Below are 12274 nucleotides of genomic sequence, written 5' to 3' on the forward strand. Positions count from 1 at the left end.
GTAACAATGCACCAAAAACCATAAAAAATATTACATGTTTGTGACATATAAAATCTATTACATATTTATTAATCTTGACTCTTGTAGTTGAAAACTTATAGCTTGAAATATTCAAGTTCCTTTCAAGTTGAGCTTCATCAGTTACAACTATCTGCAACCATAAATGAAATAATTGTTAGCATCAAGTATGGATACAATCAAAGATCTGAAAATGAAGTCTATGAGTGATTATACATCATAATAATGTATTATGTAATGTAATTGATCATACAAAACACAATGTAAACACTGAAAAAAATACTCTGAATTTAATAATCTTTCTTAGTACATCCCCTTACTGCACATTAATAAGAATAATAAACATTACTAAAAGAGACATCCAACCTTTTGTGTTTGTGGGAAAAAAAATTAAAAAAAACTACAATAATGATCATATTCTAAAAACATCTTATGTATATCATGCACCTAAATTTACATATGGTAAATTTAAGAGCATATAGTCTTTTCTTTAGCACAATCCTTTTCTACAACTTAAGAAGAGCATATTCAAACCAAACTATGCTAAAAAGACATCTCCAGTATTTTTATGTTTGACAAAAAAAAAACATGTTTTAACGTAGCTATGGTAAATATAATAAAAGTAGTAAACATTACATTGTTTTATACCAATTGTGACTCATATTTTAAGAATTATACTCCAATTCTTAAAGAAGACATTAGTCGTGGGAAAGAGGAATGATACATCAAATTCTTTGTTCATTCAGGATTTTCATGAAACACATAGAATGCATGTATAGATTAAGAGAATTTGCTAGAGAATAGTAACTGTTTTGTACATACATTATTAGATTGAAAATTTAAGATCTAGGAGTAAAAATCAAAGCTTGAAGGGGCTGAAAATCGATCTCGATCTGATGACGATGATGATGAATAGTTGAAAGAGCTTAACAGGAAGCAAAATCGAAGCTTGAAAATATTGAAAGCGATATGAATCTTATGATCAATTGCTAACATCGGTTTATGTAACTTGATGAAAGCGTATTTTGGTGAAAAATCAATTTCAATCTAGCTCTGAAGTTGAAAATCATCAAATGAAGGGGATAAGATCTGATTCCGAAGAAACCTCCAATTGCTGAAAACGATCTCAATCGAAGATATCAATTGATGACCAGTCGCTCGTGAAAGCTTGAAATCGATGTGAACTACTGATTAATTGTTGAAATCTCTTTCAATAAACCTGTAAAATCACAAATCGCCGCAGCGTGAGTGACAATTAACGTACAAAACTCAAGTTTTTTGCTTCTCATTCAATCAACATATTGTTGCGATTGAGAAAACCATATGAGGAAATCAACGGATGAAAGAGCGAATCTGATTTTGTTACATTGATTAAGGAAAGATCATGTAAATCAGAGGATTTCATTATATGATTAAAAGTTGACTAATCTACCCTTGAGTGTTTAATTAAGCGCTTAAATTAGGGTTTTTTTTTTAACCACAAGATCAAATTTGATCAATGACTAAAATTTTGTCCCTATGTCTCACACAATATAGGTAGTCTCAAATGAACCTCTATATATATATATATATATATATATATATATATATATATATATATATATATATATATATATATATATATATATATATATATATTGTATTTTAAGATTTTTCATTAACGAATTCAATTTTTTTTGCGTATTGTAGATGCTATAAAAAGGTATTTTGTAACTAATATAGTAATATACCACCATTGCGATAATTAAATAATTCGATAAATATCTAAAAAAATGATTTTGCTAATGAACTCAAACAAGTGGATGCATGTCTTAGTCATGGTTATAAAAGTTTATTCGTACACCAATTTGATCCTATTTTCAATCATCACTACCAATTGTTTTTGCAATCATCATTAGCAACCATTTGTTTCTACAATCATTTCAATTTGAAGATTTGATGTCAATTGGGGGACATGAAAGTAATAAATGTTTGGGTTATTGTAAATGCATGATTAAAATTCTATATACGAACGTCATTTCATTTGTCGTTCAACTTCGTTTTTAATATACTTTATTAATTTTCATTTAACGTCCCTTATTTTCTATTAAAGTCTCAAAATCTACATTCCATTTTTCACTTTTAAACTTTTTATTTTATTGTTTTGTATATTAATTTGTTTTATTAACTAAACTTATTTTTTGTATATATAAAATAAAACACATGATAATTATTACTATTTTCAACATTTTCTATTTTTTATTGATTAAGAATCTTAAAGTGTTCGATACTAAATAACAAATATTTATTAAAAAAATACATTATATATATATATATATATATATATATATATATATATATATATATATATATATATATATATATATATATATATATAATGAGATTGTATCCAATAATAATGTATAACAACCATAAATCCTATAATTATGATCATAAGACGATCGGTCTTTAAAAATATTATAAATTTTTAATTTTATGTATTTTCATATTAATAAACTAATTATTGTGTTATTGTATGCGTCAATGTGGGCCAATCAAAATTAAATAAAAAATTAAATAATAAAATAAATAAATAAGGGTAATTTAATAATTTGTTTAGTAACTTCCAAAAATAATCCATATAATCATGACATTGACTTATAACCTAAATAAATAAGTGTGTCTTCCTCAATCTCCCACCCAATAAAGCCTTAGCGTCCTACAGGGTATTAACGTTATCGTGTTCGGAATACCCTCACTCATCATCCAAAAATAATTGATTGAGGAAAGGTTTAATAGTGAGAGTATTTTTGCTATTTCTAAAAGATTTTACAAGGGATTAGGTTTAAATCGCATCCCGTCGTCATTTGTTGAACGGGCAAGGGAAGAACGTCTGCAAGCAGACAAATGAATAGAGGGAAAAGCAAAGGCTCGTCGGCGCTGCTTCCGGTTGCTCAGTTGTCGTAGGCCACAAAGAAGGCCGAAGAAAACGAAGCTCACAGGCAGTGCGTAGTCGGTCGATTCGTGAGGAGTGGCTTTGTGTTCGATAGGAACAGTAGAGAAGGAAGAAAACAAGGGGAAAGGGGGGTCCGATGGCAGCCATCCGTCGCAGATGAAGACCTCGGTGGTGTTTGCTATTCTCATATTTAAATACGATTTTTGATTTGGGTATTTCCAGTATCTGTTGAATTCTATAAAGGTTTGACTATTACAAACCTGTTATGGAACCATCTTCAAGACCAAGTAAACAACTCAAAACAAGCACCTGGAATTCCTCCATAACCACTGATCATTCTCATTCCTTAATGAATCTGAATCTATCTCAACAAGCAACACTCGTAAAGCCTAAAGAAGAAATAACAGTTTCTTCAAAGAGCAGACATGGCTTTATTCGTGATACTCATCTCCATTTTAGTAACCAAGAGAGCTCTGGGTTTAATAAAAGTCATCATGGTGGTTTTGATGTTGCGAAAAATAGTAGCAAACATACCCCAACTCAAGATCATATCTTAGCTGAGAGAAAAAGGAGAGAGAAAATTAGTCAGAGGTTCATAGCTCTATCTGCTTTAGTTCCTGACCTTAAAAAGGTAGTCTTTCTTTTCTTTTCATCTTCCTCAAAAGTAATTACATAGAGTTTGTTTACTCCAATTATTTGAAAATATTTATGGGTTTTTGATAGTTCATATTTTTTATGCCAAAAGATGGTTGATTTATCATTCAAATGCCTCAAAGTTGTGAAGTGTTAACACTTTTTGCAAAAAAAAAAAAGGTTGATTTTTCATGTTGATAGCTTAAATTTGTAAAAAGTTCACATTTTTATGCATAAAGATGGTTGATTTTTTATTCTGATACCTCAATAGTAAAACGAAAAAAAAAGTTTCTTTTGGGATTTTGTTTGTTTGTTTGATAGAAATCGTTGGGGTGTTTGGGTTTGTTGGGAAATCAATGAAATGAAGGGAATTTGGGTTTGTTGATTCAAAGGAAATGAAGAAGGAAGAAATTAGTTTTTTTTTGTTCTAGCAACCTCTAGCTGTGTCAACTTCTGTTTCTTAGAAGTAGTGATTTGGGGGGGGGGGGGTTGTATGTTTCATGTTTTGATCGACAGAACAAGAAAAAAACACCACACTAGAGTGTGTGGTCGTTGCAGAAGACAAAGAAGAAGGTGAAGGTGGGGTTGTCACAGCCGGCTGCTCCATCTAAAGGTAGATTTTTTTTTGTTGTTTTTATGATTCCTTTGTATATTTTGAGTTTGGATGGAACTAACTGATTTTGCTTTCTTTATGTTTACTCTGCCATACAATATGTTACAGTCATACAATATGTTATAGGAGGCCAGGTGTGTCCTGCCCAGGTGAATTTTTACTTGCATTTGGTATTTGACAATTACAGAATCTTGGAATAATGTAAACCATTTTACTATTTGCAATTAGCACCACCAACTAGAGAAGTCAAGCTCGAGTAATCGCAAAAAGTTTGAATTCTGAAAAGGTATCAAGTATGTTTATGTAGATGATTCAATGGATGATATTGGTGAGATTCCAATTCTATTGGAATGGAATCACGAATTCCAATTCTGTTGGAATGGAATCACGAATTCCAATTCTATTGGAATCACAGAAGTTGATGCTTGAAGAACGGACCACAAAATTGAAACGGGCCACATTATTCTTTTAGAATGTATTAGTCGTTGTTAGATTTTTATGTTTTCTTTCCCATTTTGAAAGTTTTTTTAGTTTTATTTTTTAACAATAAATGTAATTCTTAACAATTGTTACCCGTATTCTATAAGAAATAATGTATTTTTTTGTTTTTATTCTTCAATTGATTGTTCAAAAATTTGTTATTCTACAAGAAGTTTTTAAATTTATGATCAAGAAATAGGTTCAAGAATATTTTTATTATTTATGGTTCAAGAATATTTTTATTTTTTAATATACTCATAAACATATTCTGTCAGAATGTACGAATAAAAAGAATTATAATTTGTAAAATTGGATTTTGAAAATTAATAGAATCTATGATCCCTTAAAAAATACAATTTTTGTTTATTAAATCTACATTAATTGACTAAATTACCCTTGTAATTAATTAAGATGATATTTTTCAATTATATTTAATCTACCTTAATAAATAAAGATAATTTTGCCAAATGTCAATTTTTTTTATTGAAATTAACACATGTCATTTTCTTAGAATTTTAAAATTATTTTTTTCCACTTGTCATTTTTGTATTTTTTTTTTCATTTTATTCAACTCCCACATATTAAATACCACCTCATAGTAATTAATGTGAATTAATGTATATAATAAACATTCCATTTATGAATTCTTATTTCTATTTAATGAATTCCATTTATGAATTTATATTAATTAGTTTTATTAGTATAGATTAATTAAGACAAATTACATAAATGATCCTTGTGGTTTGTTCTATTTATTGTATTTATTTCAAAAGTTTACTTTAATAAAATACTTAATTTTTACACATTCATATTCAACATGATTTTTTAAACATGAAAATATTTTTTTATTAGTATAGACTGAATTACTTATTCATCATTTCATTTATATTTATTTCAAAATTTTACTTTAGAAAATACTTAATGTCTACACCTGACATTTAACTTTTTTACTCAACCCGTGTAATACACGAATTTCACACCTAGTTCAATAATATATATTATTTTCTTAAAATAAGTAAATTTGATTGACCCACATTTATGCATATAATAACACAATAATTACTTTGAATAGAATAACATAAGCCTATAAATAAATAAATAAATATATATATATATATATATATATATATATATATATATATATATATATATATATATATATATATATATATATATATATATATATGGGAAAAGGGAATATATGGCTGTAATGTATGTATACTTGGGTATAGAACTTTCTAATACGACAGCGTTTTGTAAAAAAATCATTAAAAACTTGTTCATAGATTATGCGGGTTTTTTCCATGCATACCGTTTGTTTCCTTCTCCACTCGTCTGAAACCCTAAATCTTCAAATCGTGGTTCTCCATACACAGTCAAATTGATTTAAGGTAAAAACTTTTTCTCCTCTACTGCACATGAAATTTCTGTTTTGGTTTCGTTGATTCGGACTAAAATGCAATCGGCATATAAAAAAACTTGTTTTTTATCATTGTCGTCAAAAGATTCTATCAATTTAAGAAAAAACACACTACATGATATTTAATTGATTTCTTTAACAAACCAATAGCTAAAATCTAACGCAGTCATCATAATTTTTAATTGGTTTCTTTAGCTTTAATTGGTTTCCTTAGCGGCTCAATGTGAGACAATTAGTACAAACACTAAAATTAGAGCCTTTAGTTTTGTAAATCTAAAACGGAGATATCAATTAATTACAATTAAATTTCGTCTTCAAGTAGATCAATTATAAAACCAATAATTTAAGAGTGTGTTCCAGTTCCATGAAAGAAATTAGAAAGAAACGAAATTAACTCTTAGTAATTTTTAACTTGTCAATGTTTATGCATTATGGGTTTGTAACTTTGTACTGATTTTTTATCCCTTGTGTGTATGCTACAGGACATGCATAATACCATGGATTTAGAATTTCAAGAATCTAATGAGCCATTACAAACATATGCAACTTATGTTGATGCTGATGAGCAATTACAAAGAGATGCATCTTATTTTGATGTTGATGTTAACCTTGGACATGATGGAGATGAAAGTAACGATGAAGGTATCATGGGAAAGATTTTTGATACGCCTCATGATGCGTATACATTTTATAATCAGTATTCTTTTTTACATGGATTTGGTATACGTATTCATTGGGCCTATAAAAATAAGACAACAAATGAGGCTTACCGTAAGATGTATGTTTGCAACAAAGAAGGGTTCAAAAGATTGAAGGCTAATAGCTCATGTGGATATGCAAAGAAACGTCGTAGAAATTTAAGGACCGGATGTAAAGCAATGCTTCGGATTTCAAAAGGGAAAGATGGAAAATGGTTTGTGGACATGTTTAATGATACACACAATCATGAGTTGAGTATTACACCAATAAAAGTAATGAAACATCGTTCTCATGGAAAGTCTCATCGTTCGTTGGCATGTAAATCTCTTATGGTAGAACTTGGCCAGTCGGGGTTAAAGCCTTCCCAAATCAAAAAGGTTGTTAATGCAATGAAAGCTCCATTTGACATCGATGTTACTTCAAAGCAGTGTATGGATGTCTTATCTGAGCAACGAAGACAATACAAGGGTAAGGAATTTTATGGTCTCATCAAACATTTCCAAGATAAAGCATTGATTGATGTTAACCAATATTTTGTTGTGGATTTATTTGCGGATGGGTCTCCTCGAAATATTTTTTGGGCTGATGGAAGATCAAGGGATGCCTATACCAAATTTGGAGATGTTGTTGTGTTTGATGTTACCTACATGACAAACAAATTTAAGATGCCATTTTCTCCTTTTGTTGGGGTGAACCATCATGGTCAATCCATACTTTTTGGTGGTGCATTGCTAGAGAATGAAAAGGAAGAAACTTTTCAATGGTTATTTGAGCATTTTTTAAAGTGCATGTTCAACAAATACCCATCTGCAATTATAACCGATCAAGATAAATCTATCGGTAATGCGGTAAAAAAAGTGTTTCCAAACACTCGACATCGCTACTGTGCATGGCATATTAAGAAGCATGAGCTTGAACATCTTCGACCACTAGTAGCGCGTTATAGTGATTTTCAGGAGTCTTATAGACAATGGGTAAAGAGTGATACAATTGAAGAATTTGAATCAGGGTGGGAAGTTATGCTTGGTAAGTATAACCTTGAAAATAATTGTTGGGTCATCAATATGTATGACCAACGAAAACATTGGGTCAAAGCCTACTTGAAAGATGTTTTTTTTGCTGGCATGACTACAAGTGGACGAAGCGAGAGCATCCATTCCTTTTTTGATGGGTTTGTTAATTCCAAGACTATGTTGAATGAGTTTGTAGTTCAATATGATAAAGTGGTTGAATCTCGTAGAGCCGTTGAAGAAGATGAAGACTTCAAGACTATGAACTCGAAGCCAATTCTATCTTCTGTTCATCCAATAGAAGCAAAAGCAGGTGAATGTTATACCCGAATGATTTTTGAGATTTTTAAAAAAGAATGGATAGAAGCTACACAAAATTTAACTCATGAGACAGTAAGCAAATCTACAGAAGAAATTAAATACAGGGTTGGGCAAGTAAACGTTGATAAGGCACATTGGAGATTTGTCAGCTATCGTTTCATGAATCAAGTGGATGTCATATGTTCATGTGCTAAATTTGAAACATATGACATATTATGCAAACATAGTCTTTATATGATGAAGAAAAGGAATGTTCAAACCCTTCCAGATCATTATATTTTACCTAGGTGGACGCTTGATGCTAGGTTTAGGGTGGGTGCTCGTAGTGTTGGACTGGAAGACATGAATACCGAAACTGAAGTTAGTGCCTTAACCTTATGGTATGTTCGTTCAAATTGTACTAAAGCAATCGAACATGCAAAAAACTTTCCTTCGAAGATAAAAAAGTTCAATAATTTAGTTGTTAAGTTTTTAGAAGAGGAAATGATCCAGATAAATCCAAATGGACCTCAAAATGCATCTCAAGATTCGTGTATGGGAACTTTTCAAGTAGACATGGTCCCTCAGATATCTATTCGGGATCCTATTGTTCTTACTAATACGAAAGGGCGTCCTAAAAATGCAAGCAGGATTAAGTCTTCTTTAGAGGTGGCAAAGAAAAAGAGAACTTGTTCTCACTGCAAGGGATTGGGTCATTATGCCACCAGTTGTCCAAGTAAAAAAGTAATTTCTCTTTTTTTTTTTTTATTGTTTTAACTGCTCATGATTTTCTTAGTATAATGTTTATATTTGTTTATAGTAATGCTTATATTTGTTTGTATCAGGCTGAGGAGGCTTTACAAGACAAATAATGATATTTTGAATTTATTTTAGAGGTGGCAAAGAAAAAGAGAAGCAACTACGTAATTATTTTTTTTGATAATTCGATTTATGTTAGACTTATACCACTGCTTTATTACAGCTGAAAGACAAATTATTTCAACTTTTCAAGCTTTGAGTCGCAACTTACCACTATAAACTGATGAAATTCGTTATTTGAGATTTTCCATTCCTAATAAACTAATGATATTGGTTATTTGAAACTTTGAGATGCTATTTGCTCATGTAAAATATTGAAATTAATTATTTGCAACTTGAGTTGCATTATAATTTGATTAGTGATGCAGCATCATGGATTCAGTTTAGGATTGTTTTTAATTGTTTAAGATCCAATCTTTTTATGAAAAAATTTACGCACTAACTATATCTTCTCTGAAACAATGCAGTAACAATATAAAATGGATAAGATCAATATAAGTCGTAATCAAGTTAATAAACAAAATATTGGAAGCATATACAACACATATGAGTTTACAAAAAATTACAATAAGATTTTTCTGTGTACAAAAAACCAAAATCTGCATAGTTTCCAAAATGTGTACAAATATCCCGATGCTCTTGCTCACAACAGAACTAGAGTTCCTTACACATCATGCCACAATACTCCTGGAGTAAAAAGAAAAAAAAATATAGACTAAATTTGTCAAATATGTGTATGCAAAATAATATCAAATATTTCCTTATAATGTCAAATGAGTGTTTGCAGATTAATAAAAAAACTTGGGACTTAAGCTCTCAAATTATATCCATTCTCATGTCACAAAGAAATAATAACTTGACTATTTTTTTTCTGTACATCTGTACATCTGATATGTATTTGATATACATCAAATTAAGCTAAAAAATAAAAAACAATAATTTTGGAATACTATGATTATCAACCACAAACCCTTACGATCATGCTAAACCTAAAACCCCAAATCATTAAAAGCCAAATTAAGGAAAACCCAACAATAATATGACGAGGAAACAAACGAAAGTCCACTTTAATTGAGCAATAATAGCTTATATTGACCATATTAAGAACATCCATCGACAAATAACCAAAATACATACTGAGTAGTGTATTTCAATTAGTGGAAAACAATAGGAAATTGACAAATTTAACACGTCGGTATATTCAAGCTAGGCAGCTAGGGTACAATGGAGAAATGAAATATAGGGTAAAAAGTAAGAGAATTTCAATTATGATCGTATCTGATTCTTCGGTAAGAAGAAATCCCAAGAAATTACGTCTTTTTGATTTCTTTTTTTACCTGGGTAATTGGTGCTTGGGGCGAAATGGTAGAAGGACAAGAAAGAAATTGACGGACAATCTGGGGAGCAGAGTTCGAGTAGAGAAGAACATCATACGTGAATTTAAGGTGAAATAAAGAGGGGGAAGGCGGTTGGTCTTATTTAGAGCAAAACGACGCGGTTTTGGAGGTTCTATACCTATATCTAGGTACACAACAACCATATATTCCCAAAACCATATATATATATATATATATATATATATATATATATATATATATATATATATATATATATATATATATATATATATATAACGAGATTGTATCAAATAATAATGTATAACAACCATAAATCCTATAATTTTGATCATAAGACGATCGGTCTTTAAAAATATTATAAAATTTTAATTTTATGTATTTTCATATTAATAAATTATCAAGTAAATATATTTTAATGATAAAATAAACTTCAATAACATTTAACATAGACCCGTTTACATCCATTAATATGGCTTTTAAATTTCAAAATTTTAAGAATAGATTTTCTCATCCTTTCAAATCAAAATTTCATATTACAGTAATATTGTTTTTTTTTTTTTTTCATCCATCCTATCTCACAACATATAAAAAAATATTTTTTTCATGCTTTCATTCAATTTTATATTTTTGTCTTTTTTAAAATTAAACTTTTACTAATTTGAAATTAAGAAAACTAAAATAAATTAAACATAATATTTTTTTATTAAAACGTAAAATAGAACATTTGAAAAAAAAAACAACAATTAAAATTCAAACACAATAATTGAAAATCCAAAAACGAATGGAATTACAATGAAAATGAATGGGATAAAAAGAAAATGAATGGAATTGAAGAATGATGAAATGGTTTTTAAGATAGAGATGGGTATTTGCTATTTATATTTGTAAAAAAATGATCGGTTAATGGAGAGAGAGAGAGAGAGAGAGAGAGAGAGAGAGAGATGTTTCTCAGAATCAACACGTCGACGATACCATGCACTCGATGAAATCAATACGCCTACAATACCGCCCCTACTCGCTACACCAAACTCGTGACTTCGTCCATCGTAAAAAGATCTCCAATGATCAACCTATGATATGCTATTAATAATTAAATTTCTTAAATAAAATGTCATTAAATATTTAATAGACATAACTAAATAGTAAGAAGTAATATATTTAAAATTAAAATTAATAATATAATGAAATAAAATAGAATTAATTGCGAAAAAGTTAGAGTTATATATATATATATATATATATATATATATATATATATATATATATATATATATATATATATATATATATATATTAAATGGTTTAAAAAAACAAAAAAATGGTTTTCTAATTTAATATACGGAGGGCGGATAGAAAACAAATGTCAAAGAGTTATAAAATAAATAAAACTCTCTTTAAACATATAGAGTATAAAGTAAATACTACAAAATATTAAGGGTGTATTTTGAAAAAAATTTACAAGTTGAAGAGCAAATTAACTGATGCTTAGTTTGTAGAATTAATTTTAGATGATAAATCGGGTTATCGTGTAGTGTTTTTGTTTAACATCATAAAAGATGACAAAACTAAAATAAAATAAAATCAAGTTTATTTAATTAATATTTAATCATATACTAGAAAGGTTACCCCCGCTATGCGGGAGCCAGAAGCTTTCAATATTGTTTTCGAATCGATAAATATGAAAGACGTAGAAAGTGCAAGGATGAAAAGCCCAGACTTTTCCCCGGACTGTTTTTTTTTCATGTTTTTATGAAAAAATGTAAAAGTTTTGACTGCAACGATCAGAAGTTTCAAAACGGTTAAAGAATTAAAGGGGTAGAAATTAGCAAATTTTTAGAAAATTGATCAAAGTTGTCAAATCGTTAAAGTTTTGTGGCCAAACTTTAAATATTAAAATGTTCTTAAAAAGTGTAAAAATATTAATTGCAAGGACCAAAAATGTCAAAATAGGTAAAGAATAAGAAGCAAAGTGCAATGATCATTTCTGCC

General features: G+C 29.0%; 2 protein-coding genes across 2 annotated transcripts; both read left to right on the forward strand.

Moving 5' to 3' along the window:
• The first annotated feature begins 2753 nt into the window (after positions 1–2753).
• LOC145089946 (uncharacterized) lies at positions 2754–3629 on the forward strand. Its single transcript, XM_079028323.1, has one exon. It carries the CDS (start codon positions 3219–3221, stop codon positions 3627–3629), a length of 411 nt encoding a protein of 136 aa, XP_078884449.1. The 5' UTR covers positions 2754–3218.
• Positions 3630–6737: 3108 nt separating this feature from the next.
• On the forward strand, positions 6738–8885 carry LOC145089948 (protein FAR1-RELATED SEQUENCE 5-like). Its single transcript, XM_079028324.1, has one exon. The coding sequence runs from the start codon at positions 6747–6749 to the stop codon at positions 8883–8885; it is 2139 nt and encodes a 712-aa protein (XP_078884450.1). The 5' UTR covers positions 6738–6746.
• Positions 8886–12274: the final 3389 nt, after the last annotated feature.

Source organism: Lactuca serriola, chromosome 2 (genome assembly GCF_051521515.1).
Source record: "Lactuca serriola cultivar US96UC23 chromosome 2, Lser_US96UC23_V15, whole genome shotgun sequence".
In the NCBI taxonomy this organism is placed as follows: Eukaryota; Viridiplantae; Streptophyta; class Magnoliopsida; order Asterales; family Asteraceae; genus Lactuca; species Lactuca serriola.

Bases quoted from the DNA above. Each gene is read 5' to 3' on its own strand.
- LOC145089946 (XM_079028323.1), top strand. From the start codon at position 3,219: ATGGAACCATCTTCAAGACCAAGTAAACAACTCAAAACAAGCACCTGG.
- LOC145089948 (XM_079028324.1), top strand. From the start codon at position 6,747: ATGGGAAAGATTTTTGATACGCCTCATGATGCGTATACATTTTATAAT.